Source organism: Diachasma alloeum, unplaced genomic scaffold, assembly GCF_001412515.2.
Source record: "Diachasma alloeum isolate Michigan unplaced genomic scaffold, Dall2.0 Dall_scaffold_00316, whole genome shotgun sequence".
Classification (NCBI taxonomy): domain Eukaryota; kingdom Metazoa; phylum Arthropoda; class Insecta; order Hymenoptera; family Braconidae; genus Diachasma; species Diachasma alloeum.
In genome coordinates this window covers 830,243-853,143 of record NW_021680455.1, presented here as the reverse complement: position 1 = coordinate 853,143, position 22,901 = coordinate 830,243, and the positions used below count along the sequence as shown (strand labels likewise).

General features: G+C 38.6%; 1 protein-coding gene across 1 annotated transcript; it reads left to right on the top strand.

The window, feature by feature from the left end:
* Positions 1–536: 536 nt before the first annotated feature.
* On the top strand, positions 537–22,485 carry LOC107040099. Its single transcript, XM_015260046.2, has 9 exons — positions 537–653; positions 6,633–6,760; positions 6,920–7,045; positions 9,861–10,215; positions 11,709–11,880; positions 11,946–12,232; positions 14,323–14,463; positions 14,582–14,830; positions 16,490–22,485. Exons 1-9 carry the CDS (start codon positions 569–571, stop codon positions 20,614–20,616), a joined length of 5,670 nt encoding a protein of 1,889 aa, XP_015115532.1. The 5' UTR covers positions 537–568; the 3' UTR covers positions 20,617–22,485.
* The last annotated feature ends 416 nt before the right edge of the window (positions 22,486–22,901 follow it).

Here is a 22,901-nt window from a genome sequence, read left to right as displayed (position 1 = left end):
CAATACTATTAATATTTCCAATTTTTATCAACAATTGTGACGGAACAAAGGATTTCAGTGCCCGGAATTCAGACTTGAGTGGCTAATATCGTTCGTAATAATAAAAATAATATTGCTAATTGAGAAATTGTTTATCGGACCGTGATAATTAATTGGAATGATCACGATTGTGCTCGCGGAGGCGAACATCAAGTGAATTTAAACTAATGAGCGTCTTTCGAACTAATAATAATGATGACAATAATTGAGAGGGAATTGAGGTGTTAGAGGAGTCGTGTTGTGTGAATTATTCGATGAAGGGATTAGTATGAAGGTCAAGGGTGCTGGGTCGACATTCGCTGATTGGACGAAAGAATTGTGAAGCAATGTGGCTCAAGGAGTTTCGGTGGGACAAGAAGTTGTTCAAGAATTATTGGTATTGTGTGAGACAATGAGGGGGAGGGCTGATGGGGGGTTCCCGGGGGTGAGTGGGAGGGAATTTCTGATGGTGGGAGGGGTTTCGCGGTTCGTTTAAAGGTGAATATTGAGGGGGGATGGTGAAGAAAGGAGTGGATGTTTCATTTGGAGAATGAGCGGATTTTTTAACTCACTCAAGAGCCTCGCGTCTGGAGCCGCGAACGCTGCTAAGTACCAGGAGGACGAGGACGACGAAGGTTGGTTTTTCATGAGGGGGGATTGGGCCGGGAGGGGTGGGAGGAAATGAGTTGAGTTGCGGAGTCTTGTTCATTTATCTTGTTCAGTCCTGGGAATTTTATTTGAGTTTATGTTATTCATCTCAATGAGAATGCGTTAATTATATCAAATAGATGATTCATTTGGGCTTGTCCTCTTCGCTGGCTAAACAAGTATTTGCTTTTAACTAATAAGCTCTTCATTTGGATCAATTGAACGTGTGTTTATGTGAAAAATTATCCATTTTGTGTGAATAAAACCGCGAATGAAGATAAAATTGAATAGTGCTTTATTACAAGCTATTCGAATCAATTCATTAATTTGTTTGAATAAAATTCATCAATTCCGAGGATACAAATTTTTCAGAACTACTGAATATAGTTTTGCGACAAAAATTTTTCATCTCGGGAAAATCTGCAAATGATCAGCACTAGATTTTATTTATTCGGTAAGTTTGAACGAGCGATTTTTTTGGTTTAAACAAGACTTGTTTCAGATAATATTTTTTTCTCTCAGTGTACATGACACGTCATCTTTCTTATTAAAATATTGTATTTTCTGAAATCACTTCGGATGGGATAAATTCAAATTTGCTGCAAAAAGTTCCCCTAAAATTTTCATCTAAACCTTCCAGTTCAGATATTCCAAAAATAATGAAAATATGATTGTTTCAATTTTTACATTTCACCTCTCGGGCGCTGAATTAAACGTCACAAACGCCTCCCCCGCGTTTTTTTAAATATTCATGATTGACAAAACGATTTTTTGATTATTTATTTCCTCCACCAAGCGGGAAAATTTATGTGCATATTGATAGCGGAATGAATCCAGAGATAGAACTTTCTGAAAATAGAGTGCGTAGATTTCATGGGCATGATGATAATACGTGGGATTTATACAGAAAATCTCAGGGGTGACGTAAGTCCACCTGAACATAGTAGGGGAACAATGAGCACGAAAGAATGAGTGGGATTCAGAAATGGGGTAGTTTATATTCTCTCTTGGTGAGTTGTAACCAAGCTAAGGACCTTCTTACAATGTTTCACACGTGTTTGAAGTCGAAATGGTCTTGATACTTGATACGTCTTCTCTATTTATTTATTGGTATTATTATAACAGAAATGTTGTATGATCATTGCACCCAGAGGAATGTTTTATGTGAATTGAATGCATGACTTTCATACAAATAGCTCATCCTAAAGCTTTTATTCAAACTCAAAATTCATTTTTATTTGCGTTTTCATTGACTTCAAATAAATAATTTTTGAATACAAATAAATGTTTTCTTGATCCAGAGAAAGACTTGATTTGTTAGAAATTATGTCATTGTTTAGACGGCGAAGAGAATCAATTCATAGCATTTAATCATTGTTTATTTTATTCTAATGGAGGATTTATTTGGAATGAGTGAATTCTTGATTTCATGTATTTAAAATAATTTTGTTAAGGATGTTTATCCATTTCCCGAAAATTGATTTTTTGCGTTCAAATGGAAGCTTTATAATCTTTCAAATTGAAGTTTTGGATTTTTTAGATTATTCCCCATCTCGTTGTTTTCATTTGAATGCGGATTTTTGCATATTTTGAATTTTTCTAAAATTTCCCTGAAAGTGAATTTTCCCTGCAGAATATACTGTAAGGTTTAAAATGCGTATTAATAAAAAAAAAGCGAATTTCCCAACCTTTTCTTCAAATATGACGTTTCAGATTCATTCAATTATGTGCAAAAAAAAGTTCTTCTAACATCATTTCATCGAAGCTTGAAGATAATATAAATATCATCATTCTTTCATTTGAATTGTACAAGAAATTTCATAAGAAATTCCCCACAATTGGTTAACGACGAAAAATAAATCAATCAAAATGATATGAAACGATAAAGGATATATGATAGAAGTAAATTATTTTTAAAATGACCATTTCCAAGCACATTGCTAATTTATTAACAACAATATCTATGCTTTATAAGAATAAGCAATTCGCCGGTTCCATGACTAATCGTCACAAAAACATTTCATCACGACGATTCATCACACAACAATTCATCACAAAAGAAAATCATCACAAAACAATTCATCACAAAACAAATTCAACACAAAACAAATTCATCACAAAACAAATTCAACACGAATAAATAAAAACGCACGATATCAAAATATTTTATCATCTCATCAAATTTATTTAAACCAATTTATAAGACACTACATTATGAAATTAATTCATTTCCATTAATAACATCATCAACCTAATCATCATCACTAATTGGTTTATCGAAACCACAGAATACAACAATACCTTACAATTTGATATTGTGGGCGATTCCACGCAGATAATCAAGAATATTAGTGTGAAAACAAGAGAGAGCAACTGTCCTCCAGTAAACAGCAGCTACTTTACAATAAATATCGAAGGGTTAAACAAAATTAGTGCTCAATCGGTACTGTGTTGAATTTATAAAATAAATATCGAAGCGTTAAACGAAACTAATGTTCAATCGGTCCTGTGTTGAATTTCCATGTGATGAATTGTTTGTTGTGATGAATTTCCATGTGATGAATTGATGTGATGTGATGAAATGTCAATGTGAAATTTAGTCCTGTTATTACGAATCGCCACTTATTTAATATTGGAAAAAAATTCAGTAATTGTTAAGAATGTAATTTTTTATCCAATTTGATTTAAATCATTCTATAAACCTCCCCGTCAGCCAACCTGTCCTCTCCACTGATTCAATAAATTGTTACGATTTATCGACCACTAAGAGTGACTGCTTTGCAGAAAACTTTACGACAGTCGTCTCACCAAATGAACTCGATTCATTTTACGGTTCTTTCCGACACAGTTAATTTATCGAGTGAAGTCAACTCAATTCGAAGTACTAATAAATTCTTGAGTGTCTCTCCTTCACTTTACACACTTTAGTTCCAATATTGTTATTCCCCGTTGAAATCTCTTTGATGTTCGAACTCCCTGGGACTCGCGGAGCATTTTCATTCGAGGAATGGAATTTTTAACTCAGCTATTGAACCCGCTGCGCCAGTTAAACCAACCAATTGTGAGAGACGGTCAGCGTTCAGGGACTCCACAAAGTGTACATGGAGCTTACACTTTGAGACAAATAGCTGTGTTAACCTCATGCCAAGCTTCTCTCGGCCTATTTGCTCACGTTTCCTCCGCACATTCTCCGGAAAGGGACGAGTGCGGGGAATATAAATTCATCCTCAGTGCTTCCAATTGTTTGTTCTTCTTGAGGTTGAGAGTAAACAAATAGAGGGGGAACAGAGATAAAAAGTTTTCTGGTTTTGGATCAATTTGTCCCCGAATTAAAAATATGTTATGAACATTAAAACAAATATAATGAGTGTCCACTTTACCCCATTCCATTCAATATTGAAATAAAACATTTAAACGTGAGAAATGGGTATTTAAGCGTTTTTCGACCCGCCTCAAACAATGTATTGAATAAAAATCGTTAATTAACTATTAAAGTACTTTGACGCGAAGGATTCAGTAGTAAAGTGGTTAAATAGGGAGACTCATCTTAATTTGGTATTTGGTTTGGTTTTTGGACTCACCTCAAACAATGCGTTGAATAAATATATTTAATTATAAACAAAAATGTTTTGCCGGAATGGATTCAGTAGTAAAGGGTTAAATGGGGAGTCCAGTTTTTATTTTCATCAATTGTTTTTATATCTCGCTGATTAATCATAGTTGATTTCACTTTGCCTTATTTCCTCAGGAATCTTCAGAAAGAATCCGTTACCAAATAAATTTTCATTTTCTGCTGGTGTTTACAAACACGCATCAACAATAATTCGATAAAAATCCCCGGTGCATTATTTCCGCAACGCAAAAGAAAAGAAACCAATTTCGAAGGGAATTTATTTCTCCATCTCTCTAAACAGACGAAGTTACAAGAATGCGTTTCATCCCGCACGAAGAATTCAGTAGTAAAATGGTTAAATAGGGAGACCAGTCCTAAATAGGTATTTGGCCATTCTTGGACAAACCTCAAACAATGCGTTGAACAAATATATTTAATTATAAATAAAAATGTTTTGCCGGAATGGATTCAGTAGTAAAAGGGTTAAATAGGGAGTCCAGTTTTTATTTTCATCAATTGTTTTTATATCTCGCTGATTAATCATAGTTGATTTCACTTTGCCTTATTTCCTCAGGAATCTTCAGAGAGAATCCGTTACCAAATAAATTTTCATTTTCTGCTGGTGTTCATAAACACCCATCAACAATAATTCGATAAAAATCCCCGGTGCATTATTTCCGCAACGCAAAAGAGAAAAAACCAATTTCAAAGGGAATTAATTTCCCCATCTCTCTCAGCAAAGATACAAGAGTGCGTTTCATTTTGACGCGAAGGATTCAGTAGTAAAGTGGTTAAATAGGGAGACCAGTTCTAAATCGGTATTTGGAGATTTTTTGACTCGCCTAAAACAATGCGTTGACCAAATATATTTAATTATAAATCCAAACATTTCGACGGAAAGGATTCAGTAGTTAAGTCGTTAAATAGGGAGACCAGTTTTTATTTTCATCAATTGTTTTTATACCTCGCAAATTAATTATCCTTCATTTCATTTTTTCTCGTTCCCTCATAAATCCTCACAAAGAATCCGTCGCAAAAAAAATTTTCATATTCCACTGCTGTTCAGGAGGAGTCAGTAGCAAAGTTGTTCAATAGGGAGACCAATTAATACGTTTTTGGCCGTTCTTGAACTCACCTGAACAATGCGTCGGACAAATATAGTTAATTATGAATCAAAACATTTTCACGGAAAGGATTCAGTAGTAAAGTCGTGAAATAGGGAGACCAGTTTTTATTCTCATCAATTGTTTTTATACCTCGCCAATTAATTATCCTTCATTTCATTTTTTCTCGTTCCCTCAGAAATCCTCACAAAGAATCCGAAACAAAAAAAATTTTCATATTCCACTGCTGTTCAGGAGGAGTCAGTAGCAAAGTGGTTAAATAGGGAGACCAGTTATAAATACGTTTTTGGCCGTTCTTGAACTCACCTGAACAATGCGTCGAACAAATATAGTTAATTATGAATCAAAACACTTTGATGGAAAGGATTCAGTAGTAAAATCGTTAAATAGGGAGACCAGTTTTTATTTTCATCAATTGTTTTTATACCTCGCCAATTAATTATCCTTCATTTCATTTTTTCTCGTTCCCTCAGAAATCCTCACAAAGAATCCGTCGCAAAAAAAAATTTCATATTCCACTGCTGTTCAGGAGGAGTCAGTAGCAATGTGGTTAAATAGGGAGACCAGTTATAAATACGTTTTTGGCCGTTCTTGAACTCACCTGAACAATGCGTCGAACAAATATATTTAATTATGAATCAAAACACTTTGATGGAAAGGATTCAGTAGTAAAATCGTTAAATAGGGAGACCAGTTTTTATTTTCATCAATTGTTTTTATACCTCGCCAATTAATTATCCTTCATTTCATTTTTTCTCGTTCCCTCAGAAATCCTCACAAAGAATCCGTCGCAAAAAAAATTTTCATATTCCACTGCTGTTCAGGAGGAGTCAGTAGCAAAGTGGTTAAATAGGGAGACCAGTTATAAATACGTATTTGGCCGTTCTTGAACTCACCTGAACAATGCGTCGGACAAATATAGTTAATTATGAATCAAAACACTTTGATGGAAAGGATTCAGTAGTAAAATCGTTAAATAGGATGACCAGTTTTTATTTTCGTCAATTGTTTTTATATTTTGGTCATTAATTATACTTGATTTCATTTTCTCCCATTTCCTCAGGAATCCTCACAAAGAATCCGTCGTCAAATAAATTTGTATTTTCCACTGCCGTTCCCAAACACCCATCAACAATAATTTGATAATAATCCCCGGGGCATTGTTTCCACAATCTAAAAGAAAAGGAACCAATTTCCAAGAAAATTAATTTCCCCATCTCTCTCAACAGGCGAAGACACAAGAATGCGTTTCAGTCTGACTCCCCAGCCAGGTGAGAGTGGATTTACACAATGGTTGGACGCTATGAAAATGGTAGCAAGACTGCCCGAGGGAATACCGCCTGAGTTTCGCAAGAGGGTGAGTTGTGTCATAATAAATCATGAGAAACAACCACAAGGCTCCTGAAAAAAGCTCGAAGAGAAAATAAAGCTGTTAAAAATTATTACAAATGGGTGGGGAAATGCTTCTCTTCCTGGAGCTCTGAGAATTGTGATTAATGCTGGGGAATTTTGACAGTTGTGGCTGACGTTGGCAGAACGCCACCTCGAGCAGCGCGGGGTGGACTGGAAGCAGGCGGAGAAGTTGTGTTTCAACGAGTGGAGTAATCCAGATGATGAGGAGCTCGGCATACAGATTGTGAAGGTAAGATTTGGGGTATTACGAGGACCCTTCTCAACAGAAGCCGACCCTCAGAAGCACTCGGGAGGCCCTCAGTATGTCAGTTCAATATCTGGATTCATTTCGAGGGGATTAGGTGTCTCGTGAGAAGTTCAATTAATGAATTACAAAAACATGGAATTCATTGGTGAAATTGAGGAGAATTTTTAGGATTATTCTCCCATTTCTAGGAGCAGAACGTTTCGGGAAGTTGTTTTTTATATCGACACTTGTTTTTATAGTGTCGAAAATATAATACGTATTATCATACTTGATTTTTCCGAGAAACTTGAAATTCCATTGACTTTTTCCGGAAAATTCAGTCAAATTTCTTTAACAACGGCATGATTTTTTTACAGAAAATCTTCTGAAAGTTTGATCTAACCCCATTAGTCCCGGAGATATTTTCGGAATAATCTGCAATTTTCGTTCCAATAAAAGTAATGAATAAACTCGGATAACTCATTGAACTAGATATTTCTCGAGATTCCGTAATCCTCAGATGATTGCAACTGTGCGAAATCTCTAACTAGTTACAAGACATCAAACAATCCTCCCCAAGACTATTAATTCAGCGCTTGATATTCCACCCGCGTCTATTCAGCTCCATCCATACCCAACCTGTCCTCATTCACTTATCGAGAAACGTGGGATGATTTAAAGGCCCAACGGGTGGCCCGGTGCCATTTGAAAGCCCAGGGGTATGTTTTGCGGGATAAAGTGAGGTGCGAACCAGCGGCGATGGGGAATAAAGTATCGAGGGGGAAACTAAACGAGGAGATGTCAAATATAAACAGAACAGAGCAGAATTTTCCATTTTATCTCGTGAGGATATTTACTCGTTTGCTCTCATGTTTGGAGAGTTTCATATTTTCTACGAACCGCCGGAGGGGTTTTTATGCGTTCAGTGTAAATCAATAACTTGTTCATCATCAGTCTTACTGTGTATAATATTTTAATTATGAAGTAATTACGGAGAGAAGTGGGGAAAAATAATAAGTTTGTTCATTATGTATTTATGCAGGAAAAAATTTTTTCTCACAGTTTTTCGTTAAATTATTCATGATGAAGGTGATTACGTACTTACTGTCCTGATTTATGTGGATATTTCATGAGGAAATGGAAAGGTATTTAACAACATTTTGTTTAAAATGCTATGATTTAAAAAATTATGTTTGAATTATTGCTTTATTATGGCTGAAGAGGGAAATCATGTTGAAAGGTGCAAAATCAACACCAAAAAGTGTGGTAATTCGTTGACAAATGATCTGAAGAGCAAATGTTCAATTTTTAAGGAGATGTGTCAAAAGACGAGTAATGGGAACGTGGAACGTAAAATCTAATTGATGAAGTTACACTGTATGAAAAAAATTGAAAGATCATGGGAATTTTAGGAGTGGTAATTTTTAGGACAACGACATTAGGTTCAAAATATCATGAAATTTTAAATTCCACTGAAAAGTGAATGGAAATCCAAATTTTTAAGCGGCGAAGAGAAGAGAATTTCCAATTAACGAGAATGCTTAGTTAATTGAGAAGCCACAGAATTTTTCTGTTAATTTCTATGAATTTCTATAAATGTTCATGGAATCATGGAATTTAAATTTACCGTTTCAATCGATTTTTTCATAAAATTATGAATTTTCAATATTTAAATTCCTTGAAATTTCAGTCGAATTTTTAACTCAACTAAACTTTGAAAAAATTCAATCGAATTGTTATAATTTTTACATCTTATATTTCGTTATATTTGATGATTCGGACAAAAACGGATTTGTGGAAATGTTCAAATAAGTCCTTTACAGTTTGGTACAGACCACAGTATAGATTCAACCATTTCAATTATCAAATTTGTCAATTAAATTGCGTAAGAAAAATTTGAAAAAAAATCATGAACATTCAGCGTCATCAAAATTACATTTTCCGCAGAATTATTATTTTTTAAACATTCGTTATGTATAAATTATTTATGGAAAATGTTCGTAATTTTTTGAATTGCAATTTTTTAATTATTTCGCCAATCTTTCAGTAAACTTTCTAATTTTTTTCTTCACATTTTAAAAATGTTTTCTAACGGTTCCATATCGAGGTTCAAATTTACATCTGCAAAGTGTAAATATCAAAATCATAGTAAAATGTCCGGAAACTCAGGGTCAAATGGGGCTCAAATGAAAGCTCTGATGTTCGACTGCAAACGTGGAGATGCATTTCACTGGAGAAAAAATACCCAAAGTACTTGTATATCCTCAATTGAAAATCGAAGAATACATTCACCTGAATTTTCCGATTTCTATTAATTTTCAGGCAAAAATTAAATCCCCTAAATTTCAGTGGGATTATAACTCGATAAAAACTTCCCCACATTCCCTCAAATTTTTAGTTCCCACACCTTACATTCGTGAAAATATTGTAATAACGAGTTTTCAACATACTGAATTATTCCTCCAAACTAAAATTTTCTCGCAGAAGTCGTTATCGACGATTGCATGTCTACCCCTCGCTGCATATTAAAAGGAAACCCCAGCGCTTGATATTGAAGAAAAATCACCAGAACTCATCAACCCAATGATTGATGCTCCCTCTCCACGCAAATATCCCCCGAGATATTGACTTATTCCCCTTCACCTCTCGACTCGGTCACGAGTTATGAACACAGTCTGCCCCTAACAACTCGGTCAACTGAGAATGAAAAGAACTCGAAGAAAATGAAAACAAACCCATCATTTACCATTCACTGAGCCACACGTGTGTTTGCACATGACCCAATTACCATCTTCATTGTTGCTCTCCCCTACTCCAGGATCTCCACAGAACTGGCTGCAGTCTGTTTTGCGGTGCAGCCGGCCGGGACAACCAGGCGGTATTGCGCCGTGTTTTGCTGGGTTTTGCCAGATGGAACAAGTCCGTTGGCTACTGCCAGGGACTCAATGTACTCGCTGCCCTTGTACTTCAGGTCACAGATCGAGCGGAATCATCAGCGGTCAAGGTCATGATTTATCTCATCGAGGGTGTCCTACCTGAGGGCTATTTCGCAGATAATCTCAGGGGTCTGTCCATTGACATGGCAGTTTTCAGGGATTTACTGAGAATGAGATTGCCCAAGTTGTCGAAACATCTGGAGGCTCTGCAGTGCGATGCTAAGGATAAAGCAACAGGTGAACTTCTTTTTCGTTATTTTGGAGAGAAAGTTATTGGAAATTGATGATCGTGTTCATCCCTTTATTGGTGAGTTTAGTTGAAGGTCAGGGGGCATTATAACAGTACGGATCCTTCATTGACGATTTAATCAACGTTTATTGTTAGGAAAAGAATTGGAATTTTGTGGATAGTAGATATGTGATTTTTAGAAAAAGAAGAATATCGTCGTCGTATAGCCAAAGTGGTGTGTATAAGCATAGCTGACGATATTAAATTCGATTGAGGGGAAAAAATCATGAAATTTATCATTTTCGAGCAGCAGGAAGACGAAAATTCTTCAACCAACACGAATTGTCAATCAAAACATGAATTTTTAATTCCAAATTGCACCGGATTTTCAATTAATTGGAAAAATTAAAAACAGATTTATTTAAATTGTTATAATTTTGATTAATATTCATTCTTTATTCTAAAAAATTCATTCTAAAAAATTAGCTCTGTCGAAAAACTATATGTTCCACGTGAGAATATTGAATAGAGTGGGAATTAATGTGAGGGAAATTAACCAACTTGATAGAAGGAAATTGCATGCCTTTCACAAAAATTAAATTGTTGTCGTGATGATCCGAAATATTCCTCGAAGAAGTCGAGCTGTTGGCAGGAAAAAATATAATCTATTGTACGACAATCATTTGATCTGAGAACTCCATAGGTTTATACCGTAGAAAGAATGCATTGACGAGGAACGAATATTTTTTTCCCAAAAAAAAATTCCCATTGAAATTATTTAGTTTTGTTGTTTATGTAGCTCTCATGTTTGTCTCTCATGTTTGTTTATCAGAAATGTTAACGTAAGGTTATAAAACTATAAAACTTTTGTACTTTTACTGCTTTTGTACTCAAACAATGTAATTAAACGGAAATCGAGGGGGGAACAAAATGTAAAAGCCCGAGAGGGTATACATACTGAATAAATTATTATTATTTAGTTTTGTCAACCGCGAAAGAAAGGCTGATGCTGATGTAAAACGAAGAAATACTTTTATAACATCAAGGAAATAAATAATTGAATAATTGAATAGTTTTGCCAATAACACAGTTCTAGCAAAAAAATTGTAGTTTCCTCTTGAAATTATCATTTGTTCCATGGAAATTATAAGTTTTTATTGATCAACGATTTACACTACTCAATAACATTCACTTGATAAAACCGCAGCCTCATATAACTCTCTGCAGAACGAATGTATTTACCCGAAAGACAAATGCCTCACGAAACCAATTACTACAACGAAAATTATCATGTTTTGGTGGAAACTTTCTTTTTTGTCCAGTAAATTGTTTCGACACGACAAAAGGCCTCTTCAGGGAAACATTATTTTTCGGCAGAGGGAAATAAATTGCTCTCGGTAAATTCTTCGGAAAATTCTTCGTCGCTGTCATATCATTCGCGGAGATCTTTAGAAGGTCTCGACGTGTTTTTGAAAATATAACGGTTTATTTCGTAATGCAGGCAGCAGTTACGAGCCACCCCTGACAAACGTATTCACAATGCAATGGTTCCTCACCCTCTTCTGCCACTGTCTCCCCCAGGACGTGGTCCTGCGAGTCTGGGATTTAATATTTCTCGAGGGTGACGAGGTCCTTCTAAGAACAGCCCTTGCCATCTGGGAGGGAATATCAGAGTAAGTATCCATTGAATTAATCAACGAGGCTTTTCTGATAAATTCTATTATCCCTGAAATTTCAGTCGAATTATGACAGTGACATCCGCCGACGAATTCTACAGCATTATGGGGGTTTTGACGAGAGAAATGCTCGAATTCACTGACATGAATAATTTGATAAAGACCATTGTCAATATGGGACCCCTGGCTGGGGTGACAGATCTCAGGGAAAAACACAGGTACAATATAACCCCTTGGGCGAGACGTCTCAGTGACGATGAGGACACTGATACCGAGGAGGAGGAGAAACTGGCTGCGGCAGCTGCTATGTATGGCGTTCATCACAGGCTTAAGAAAGGTTACAAGAAAGGTTGCAAGGACATTAAACCGAACTGAGAGGGAAATTTCATTTGTGAAGGGGATGGGGAAAACTATTGGGGAGAAAATTGAAGAGCGATTGGAGATCTAATAAACTTCCAATTCTTCTGCGCGTGGGGAAAATACAGTAGCGGAATCTAGCACATTGGACAGGAAATTCTATTGGAAATCTACCGAGTATTCTATTTGTTTTTCACCGATTTGAAAATAGTATTTTTCCGAGGCCTGTTGCCTCGCCTACGGCTCGGAGGCCAACGCCACACGAGTAAAAAAACCCCATCGCAACAGCCCAGGAACAATATTTTTCTGTAGTGATTTTCAAGTTTTCGAGTTTGGGAAGTATGTAATACCAATTCCCAGACGAGAAATCGTGAGAAGCAGTACAGAAAAATATATATTCCATAGGAAGAAATGAATGAATCTCATTTTGTTTCCAGCAGCGTACTTTCATTGTACCCTTTTCCTGTTAGATTCGCTATTTCTTTTGTCGATTCATTGTTTATAATCATTCTCATTGCAAAAAGTAATATGACAGCTGTTAAATTTTCATATTACATACATTACATTACATTAAGATTCAGTTCGTTCTCGAACACCCTTCAAAGTGTGAATGTCTGGAATTCAATGTATGTTGATACTCTGGTAAAATTGTGTGTTCACACACGGAGGGAAATGTTCAAGAAAAATTACGGAACATTTCACGTAATCCGCAAGCGAGAATCGTTTTCAGTGGATTTCTATAGGAATATAAGAGAATAAATCTGAAACGTTCAGTAAATTTTCGGGTCTGTCACCGAAAAAATACGAAAAAGTCACGTAATTTTTCTGGAAGTTGTAAAATCTAACAGAAACTTCAAGACTTATTATGCCTCAGAACATGAGAATTCTTGGATGTTTAGGAATTTTTACGAAAAGTTCCGGAAAAATTACGTAGCGTGTTGTCAAAATCTCCCCCTCACGGTGACTCATGGCTAGCCGTGAGGCGTCGGACGGATGAGTAATTTTTACGGAACAGATCGTAGAATTTACGTGACGATTGACACTTGTTATTGAATTTTACTTCGCTCTCAGATTACGTTTCGAAACGTTTTACGTTTTGAATATTTCTCTCCGTGCACTGTTATCAATTTTTAGTCAGCTCACGCGGTAATTCAATTAATCTGTGGTTCATCTCATCAAAATAATTCCGTACTTAGAATATTGTCATCTCGAGTTTTCAGCACCAAATTAAAAATTAAAACTTAATTTGGAATATTGAGTCGCAGTTTCTTTCCAATCATATCAGAAATTTTATATTTGGATTTTAATATTTTTTGTTCCAAGTGAATACATCGATCGTCATTTCCACTATATTGCATTCAGATTCTCTTGTCCCTAACGTAAAAAATGTGAGATAATCTCCTAATTCTAGCTATTAATGATAATCAATTTTGTTCGAAGAAACGCTTAGTAAACGTCATATTAAGAAAGTAGAATTATTCTGTTTTCCTCTGACCTAAATGATTTGGATAATTATGATCCGTTTATTCATGTTTCATTGATTCTGTAGATTCAATTCTCTTTTCTTTGTTAGGTGGACTTCATGAAAATTCGACGCAGGACAATTGTACTCATGAAAACCGCCTTAGTTTCTCCATTCCTTCGAGATATTGCCCATGCTTTTGTTAGAAAGAATTGCGATTTCTCCTATGGAAATTTATCAGTGTCAATTTTCTAGGTTTTCTTCGCTGTATTTTCTCCTTTCTCACGGACAAATTCAAACGGAGACTTACAAAATGGAATTGTTATTTTTACCAAAATTAACAATTCGTGAAATTATTGATTTTATTAATATTTTCGATTTCGAGAGGAATAAATATATTTTAATAATGTCAAAGGAAATCTACCATTTGAAGTTTTTAAATTTATTTGGAAATACTGCTAAGAAATTTGAAGTGGATTAATATTTCATTAATGATGTTTTATGGATGTAAAAATGAAAATCTTCTCTTCAAAAATTCTCACTCTTCAGAAAATAGATTTGTCTCTCCGTGAACTAATTACCCAGCAAATTGACTCTATCACGAAATGAAATACTTCCAGGCTCCTCAATAGCAGCAGGAACACTGCAGGCAATCAATCAAGGGGCGGATAAAGACAGATTAGCACTTGACATCAGTACATTGAAACATCAGTATGCCAAGCTGAGAGAGAGACAGAGACAAGCTCACATCATTTTATCCGGTAAAATCGATCCATTGAAGTTACAAGAATTAACCGCGCACTACGCCTCAGAATTAATTCAATCCTCTCGCCATTTTTACCCGAAGAAAAATTGTTTTAATATCGAATATTATTCTAGCTGCCTGCGCGAGACAGTCGATGGTGACTCCAGCCACATCCCAAGCAATGAATCACCTTCTCGTGGGAAAAAGCGCTCTAGTGAGTGCGAAAACCCGTCAGTTGGGACCGCCCCCGGGTGCAATACCCCCGAAATCAAGATTTGCGCCATTAAGAAGTCCGAGAAATCAAATACGAAAGGATAAACAGGGGGTGACCTTGCACTGGAAGGATACGAAGAAGCTAAGGGAAACTAAGAACGAACCTGCTGGTAAATATTCAATTTCTTTCCTCTAAAAAAACTTTTTCATTCGTCTTCTCTTACATTTTTTATCGAATTTTCTCACCCAAATAAATTCAATCCACTTGGACTATTATTATTTTTTTTCCCAAGTACGATGTTTCAGAAAAATGACGACTTTTTTTCTATTTTTAATATTTTTTTCGGAATTCCCATAAAATTCGTCTTAAAGTGCATTTTTTAGAAAAAAAAAATTCGGTGTTTGACCCGAAGTTTAAACTTCGCGATTTCTCGCGGACATCAGCGGCATTCAAAAATCCCCCATACGATTGTGGTTTCCTCCGCCCCCCTCCTTCAGACAAGTCTAAACTTCAATTTCAACTTAACTAGCACTTTTCATAATGATGTTATAACATCGCGATTTAACGCGAAGTGTGAACTTCGCGATTTCTTGCGAAGATCGCCGGCATTTAAAAATGCCCCATATGATAGCGGTTTCCTCCGTCCCCCTCCTTGAGATAAGTCTAAACTTCACGTATAAAAATATTCTTGTACTCAAAAATGATTTTGTCACAAACGAACTCACTCAAATCCCGTAGAAGAATCGTCAATCTTCAAGTCTTTACAGTCTTCATGATTTTTTATGCACTTCCAATATTTCGATATGTAATATATTCAAGATGTAACGTGAAACGATAGTGATAAATGATAAATGATAAATTCGAATTCCGTGAAGCGCAAACATCCTGAGATCTAAGCCATTGAAAATGATTTACCTCTGTCAAGTAAATATGGTCTACATATTACGAAATTTTTCTCTCAGTGTATTGAATCATTTCACGCTTGCTTACCACCCCTCGACCTATTATCGACCCCCGCCGACGCTGCTCCACCCTCTAACCCCCGGAGCTTGTACCCGACGTCGGTAAAACCTCTCTCAGTAACCATCGCCCAATAAAATACCCCGAAACCCGCGAAAAAAGCCTCCCAATACCAACAAGTACTGAGTATTGACGCAGGCGTGGCGGGGTCAACAGCCGCCCCAGTTGAACCCTCGCGATTGCATTCACACCACCAACACCACCTGTTTTCTCTTCTCTGTGACGTAAGAGCAGTTGTTTGAATGAAAAAATTAAATCTGCCATTTCCCAACCCCAATCTGCCATTTCCATCCTCAATTATCCTTTAAATATCTCCTCCGACGATCGAAGCATTGAATGATTAATCCAAAGTGCCATTCAGTGCCATTACAACCCTCAATAATCGGAACAAAGTCGTGAAAAAAGGAAGATAATTTCGGTTCATTCCACCATCCGATAACTTTGTATTATTTTCTTCATTATAAAATAATTATAAATCGTGGATTTGCTGATTAACCGTGAAGTGCCATAATGCTGAATGTTTCTTTCTCCTCATCAACCCCACGTATTTTTTCTCATCAACAAAATAATCATTCTAAGACATAACTCATTCGACGAATAAATAGTTTTTTGTTAATGATAATGTTGATAATTGTCGTTCACAATTTAACAAGACTCGACATTATTATCCTCTATTTTCACAGGAACTATTTTATAGTCCGGACAAATTATTTATTTATAATAATTCATCCATTTATTCATTTTCCTGATACAATTTTATTCCGCCTTTAAGACCACTCATCTGATCGATTTTCCTTCTATTTTTCAGTGACAGATGATGTTGACACAGATCTGGTACAATCCCCCGAGGGTATGTCCGTCAGTCTCAGATCGTCGAGACGCAGTAGTGCAGACAGTGACAGTGATAGTACATCAACCGAGCTATGCGACGATCCCGATCGTCTGAGTGACAGCGAAGAGCCGACGTCAACATCCGACTGTTATATAATGGCAACAGACGACGAAAGAAGTCCACGAGCAAGCTCCTCTCCCACTCGCAGCATCCACGAGATGATCAGAGATGGGTCAGTCGATCCAAACAGAGGTGTGGACCCAGTGGACGTAGAAACTACCGCATCAATCGCGACGATAACCGATCAAATAAGAAGGTTATCAGCTGGCGATGACAATAATTCCATTGCTCTACCTGTATCGACGAGTTTTGATAGAAGAGAGAATAAATTGGACGACGATAACGGGAGCTTCGATAGGGAGATCGGGGCGAAGGATGTTACCTCAGTGCCAGTAGATAGTGACGATTTTATACCTAGTAATGAGAGCAAATTAGACAGAGTAGTGAAATTACATGAGAAGTACAGTACTCTCGGTGATGATGTGCTTAGGGCTGTCGAGCCAACACCAAGTGCCCAAAAGAAAGATAGTTCGGTCGATGGAAAATTCAGAAGCGATCTAGACATCAAGTACCTCTCGAAATCGCTGGATTTGTCTGGGGAGATTGAGAAAAAGTTGTTGGGTAAAGTTGCCTCACCTGAGGATAATCCTGTTGACATGAACTATTACGCGAGGGGTTACGTTATAGGGCACTTGCCGATATCCCCGATGACTGTCGACCAGAAGCTGAGTAAATTAGGGGTGACAACGCCGACCTGTGTGACGTCGATGATTGAAGAGCCGAAGATCCCCGCAATCATCCAATCTAGAGTGTCTCATTTGAGTCTCGATTACCCCCAGAGTCTAAAGCCCTACGAAGACATGAAGAGGAGCCCGAAGACCCCGGAGAGTGCGAAGTCCTTCAGCTCTGGCGAGACGATGGGTCCGGACTCAAAGGTCTCGAGTCTAACTACAAGCCCCAGAACCCCAGTCAGAGCAGATTCCTGCAACCTCAGGAGTGACAAGTCCCACTCGTCAGCGAGCTCAGACGACAAGACACTAACGATGAAATCCATCGACTCCGATATCGGCCCCTCACGATCGAAGATGGAGTCAAGATGCTCCTTGGATAACGTGAGCCCCTCGACCCCGATCAGCCTCGACTCGCTGAGGAAGTCAGAAATAAGTCCGACTAAGATTGTTGTCAGCAGCTCGAGTGAGTCCTACTGTCCCGGACCCATAAAATCCACGGAATTATCGTCGCTCAGCTCTGAGCTTCACTCGTCAACAAGTGCCAACTCAATAAAATACACGTCCGCCTACAAGAACTCAGAGAATCTCTCAGAAACTCCGGTGGATCTCCAGGTAACATCCCCGTTCTACCCGATCTCCTCTCCAGAACAGAAGGCAACATCGCCAAAGAACCCAACGAAGACCGACGCTGTGGAGCCCTTAACCTACAAACTAGAAGAGTCCTCAAGGTTTTCCAAGGCTCCAGACCCAAAGATCCCTAAAAAAATCGACGACTACGACTCCGGTAGACCCTTCGAGGCAGAACTAGCCCTAACTCTCTCATCAAAGTCCGAAAGAACTCCGTCAACAATTATCGGAGTCCACCAGCGAGACTCGAGTAAAGACTCAAAGCTCGATAAGTACGAAAAGAAGCTCAAAAACGAGGAGTTGGAGGAACGTTTACTGGAGAACGATACAGTCTCCCCCCTCCCACGGGACAAATACATGACCCTGAAGTTATCCAGGGACAATTTGGAGGATCTTCCTTCGCAGAAAAGAACCCCAACGAAGTTTGAGCGCAGCTGTAGTGTCTTGGAGAAGAAATTTACAGAGATGAAGTTGTCGACCTCGACGGAGGACTTCATCGGCACGAAGAAGCGTTCGAGTGATATCCTAGATGACTTGCGACACATGGAGGCAACAGCCTTAGAGAGTAGTGTCACGGGCGACACAAACATGACGAGAAAGACTGGTTACGACTGGGAAGATCTGAAGAGTCTTGAGGCAAGACGACAGGACACGTTCAGCGACTCAGCGAGTGGATTTTCCCCGGCTAGATTGGACCTGCCAGGGATAACAGTATCGAATGAAGTTAGAAAGACGTACGTTGTGGAGCCTAGGATCCAAATGGACGAAGGTAGTGACAGTATTCTAAAGAACTACACAAAGAGAAAAGAGACTGGTGAGCCCGATGACGACAGAGAGTCGAAGCTTGGTGTTTGGACGAAGGTCAAGCCCCGTAAGAGAGGAGAAAATGGCCGTCGCAGCAGCAGCGACAGAGCCCTGAAGATAATCCAGGAGAACTCAGCTATTCTCCACAAGATCCTGACGTGCCAAGCTAAGAAGCGTCTCCCAGATCTCGAGGAAATATCGAAAGAAATCACGATAAGTCCGATAAACGAGGAGATCTCAAAGATCTTCAGCCCGATTCTAGAAAAGATGGGACTCAACGAACACGAGATCAACGAGGAGTTAGCCAGGATAAACTTGAAGGATTTCGACCAGATGAAGGCAACAAATGGCTCCGAGTTCGACGCTAAGATGCACGATGAGCTCTCAAAACTCTCGATAATTGATGATAGCGAGGAGATCAATCACCTAGATGTAGACGAGATAATAGCAGGTGATTACTTGAACACAAGAGAAGCCTTGATCGACAAGCAGATAAACGAGGAGCTATCGAAATTGCTGGCTAACTACGATGAGCCGTCACCAATTAGTCTGGATACCTACGACAAGAGTTCATCGGGCCAGAATGACATCGAGGAGATGGATTTGACCAGCATCTTCACGAACGTCTTCTCCTACAACTCCTCCAACGACTCCATTGAGACCAAAAGCGATCTTGAATCAATCCAAGACACTTCGACAGTAGAAAAATTCCACCACTACCCAGACATCACACAGACCTATGAACCTCCAAGAAAGTACGATCTCCATAGCGTTGAGGGTCTCTCCCCGAAAAGTGACATTGACATCTACCGTGAACTAGAGAAGCTCAATAAAATCTCGTCAGTCCACGTTCTTCCCACCCTGAGTCTCTCTCATCAGATCATCTCACGAGGTGCTTATGGATCAGACTTACCGTCCTACGAGCCACAACTACCGTCCTTAGATTACATGAAACCAGAGAAACCCTTCGAGGATTCCCTAGAAAGTCCGTACGACACGTACAAACCCTACGATTTCGCCACATCAAAGGTATCACCCCTCAAACCCTCAAATCCCTTTCCTCAGACTTATGATAAATCAGTGCACGACGAGGGTCTGGGACTTCTCGGTAATATTGATCGACCTGGTATGAGGAAATATGAGATTGGTAAACGTCAGCTGTTATCCAAGGAGACACTGGAGTTTCGCGTTAGGTATGACGAGGATAATGTACCGAGCGAGGAGATACGGGAGGATTTATCATACAGGGGTTATCCAGGGGATCTGGATCGTGGAGTGTCGTATTACGATGATGAGCCAGTGTCGATCAATCGCATTAACAAAGACGAGAGGACATTACCATTGGCCTCGCCCTTAGATCACTCATACGAGAAATCCGAGTATAGGGCGAAGTACCTTGCTAAATCCCCCGAGGATTACTTTCCGAAATCTGATTACGAGAGGAAGAGCTATAAACTGACTCCCATCAACGATGACCTTGAGATTGGCTCGTACCTTCCGATGACACACCGAAGGGATCTCTCCCCTAATTATCAATTCGAGGAGAAGAGTTATGGGAAAACTGGCAGCCTCTACAACTCGAAACTCTCGAGTCTCGATGATGTCGAGGGAAAGACCGGTGAGATGAGTGATGATCCTGGCAGGATGCAGTTTGAAGCACCGTCTAGGGAGTCGATCGCTTACCGGAAAGCCTCGATGACGCTCGGACCGTTGGATGGCGTCACCAGAGTCTCTGGTGAGTACGATACTGGGGCCAGTCCCAAAGGTCAGTTCAATCCATTTCCAGTGAGAAATATCACGAGAAAACCGAAGGAATTGGGACTCAAACTTGGGTTGTACTCGCCTTCTAGTCCGGGGGCTAGTCAGGGGAAACGATCGTAGTTTATTGGAGTTTTTACATTACGATTTTGTGATTTTGGGATAATTTATGGATTGCACTGTTCTATGAGGTTGTTTTTTGCGGGGTCGTCAAAATTCCTCGAAGATCAATCCTGTAGAATTTCCTACTGAAGATTACCTAAGAAACCTACGAAAAGTCTGAGCACAGGGCGAGGAACCACGCGAAATTCCCCGAGGATTACTTCCCGAAATCTGATTACGAGAGGAAGAGCTATAAACTGACACCCACCAACGATGACCTTGAGATTGGCTCGTACCTTCCGATGACACACCGAAGGGATCTCTCCCCTAATTATCAATTCGAGGAGAGGAGTTATGGGAAAACTGGCAGCCCCTACAACTCGAAACTCTCGAGTCTCGATGATGTCGAGGGAAAGACCGGTGAGATGAGTGATGATCCTGGCAGGATGCAGTTTGAAGCACCGTCTAGGGAGTCGATCGCTTACCGGAAAGCCTCGATGACGCTCGGACCGTTGGATGGCGTCACCAGAGTCTCTGGTGGGTACGATACTGGGGCCAGTCCCAAAGGTCAGTTCAATCCATTTCCAGTGAGAAATATCACGAGAAAACCGAAGGAATTGGGACTCAAACTTGGGTTGTACTCGCCTTCTAGTCCGGGGGCTAGTCAGGGGAAACGATCGTAGTTTATTGGAGTTTTTCCATTACGATTTTGTGATTTTGGGGTAATTTAGGGATTATCCTGTTCTACGGGGTTGTTTCGTGCGAAGATTACATTTCGAAATCTAATTACGAGAGGAAGAGCTGTAAACTGACACCCAACAATGATGACCTTGAGATTAGTTTATACTTTCCGATGAAATCTAGGGCTGCTTCGTACGGAGTTGTCGGAATTCCTCGGAGATCAATCCTGTAGAATTTCCTAGCGAAGATTATCCAATAAACTTTCGAAATATTTGATCAAACATTTGGAGCGGTCTAACCCGATTGTCCACTGGCAGTTGAACCTTCAACGGGGCATTTGCTACTTCTAGATGCATTCGAAAAAATAACTAACAGCTGAGTACAAAGAGGAATGATAACTCTACTGCTCCCATGATTTTGCATCGTAGTTGATTTTCCCCTATCAAATTTAAAAGTTTTCTTCGCCACCGTTAATTGACAATGGCTCCAGTTACAGTATTTTTTGCTCGCCACCATTTGATAAATCTATCAGCCATCAATTAACAGAGGGCATGAATTACGTGGGGATGAATGATGGTGCAATCAAGTCAATTATCAATTTCTGATAATTGCTGACTCCCCGTTGAGAAAAAAATACCCCAGTGGGGTTTTTGTTTCATCTCCGACTAATTGTCAAGTGTACAAAATGGAAATGTAATTTTTGTTTGTCACTACTGTTATTGTTTTTCCAATGTAAAAAAGTCTAATGGCAATTGAGGATCGAGCCAAACAGAAAGTATTGGTGTGAGGATATTTGATAGATTACGAGTGTTTTTGAACTGATAATGGATGAAAGAGTGAATAAAAGGCGATTGATGGGAGAATAATTGGAGTGTGTATAGATAAAATACGGCGGTTATCGTAATTATGATGAGAGTGGCAAAGGGTGCTGTTAGCTAATTACCAATTGATTCCGAAAATGATGAAAGTCTGGTGTATTGATATTGATCAACTCACTGGAGCATGTCCGAGGCAATTGACGGTAAATAACTGAAATGGCAATGGAACGATTAAATGATTGATATTAATCGATGAATAAATTTGTGATGCTTCGTTGTCAAACACTGTAAATATTTATAGTCTACGAGCACGATTAACTGCGGATACAAGACTGTAATATAATTGAAAGAATAAAGCATTATATAAGAGATTATAATTAACAAAAGAGAATCATCCGTAGTTATCACTTTAATTAAATGTGAGAAATTGTCTATTTGTTTGAAAGAATTAATGGAAATGGAATGAATGGGTCTTTTGAGGTGAGGTCCCTTGGTGGAAACTTCACACTCCCTGAACTTAAAATGTCCCATAAATGTAGGTGGTGCAGCTGTAGGGGCCATTCCCATTTCATTAGTTGGTTACTCAATGGAATAAAAAAAAAACACCTCAAGTTTCCTGGGAAAAGTTTCAAAGTGGTGGCTATTGCCAGCTCGAATCGCCACAAATGGCCTTACCATCCTGAAAAGTACTTCTCTGAACTTGAAAAACCGTTTGATCATCTTCGCCCGCACAAGTTTTAGTTACCCCTCAGCTAACGTAACCACCTAGTACACCTCCTTACTGTAAAGTTATCGTGGACGAGTGAA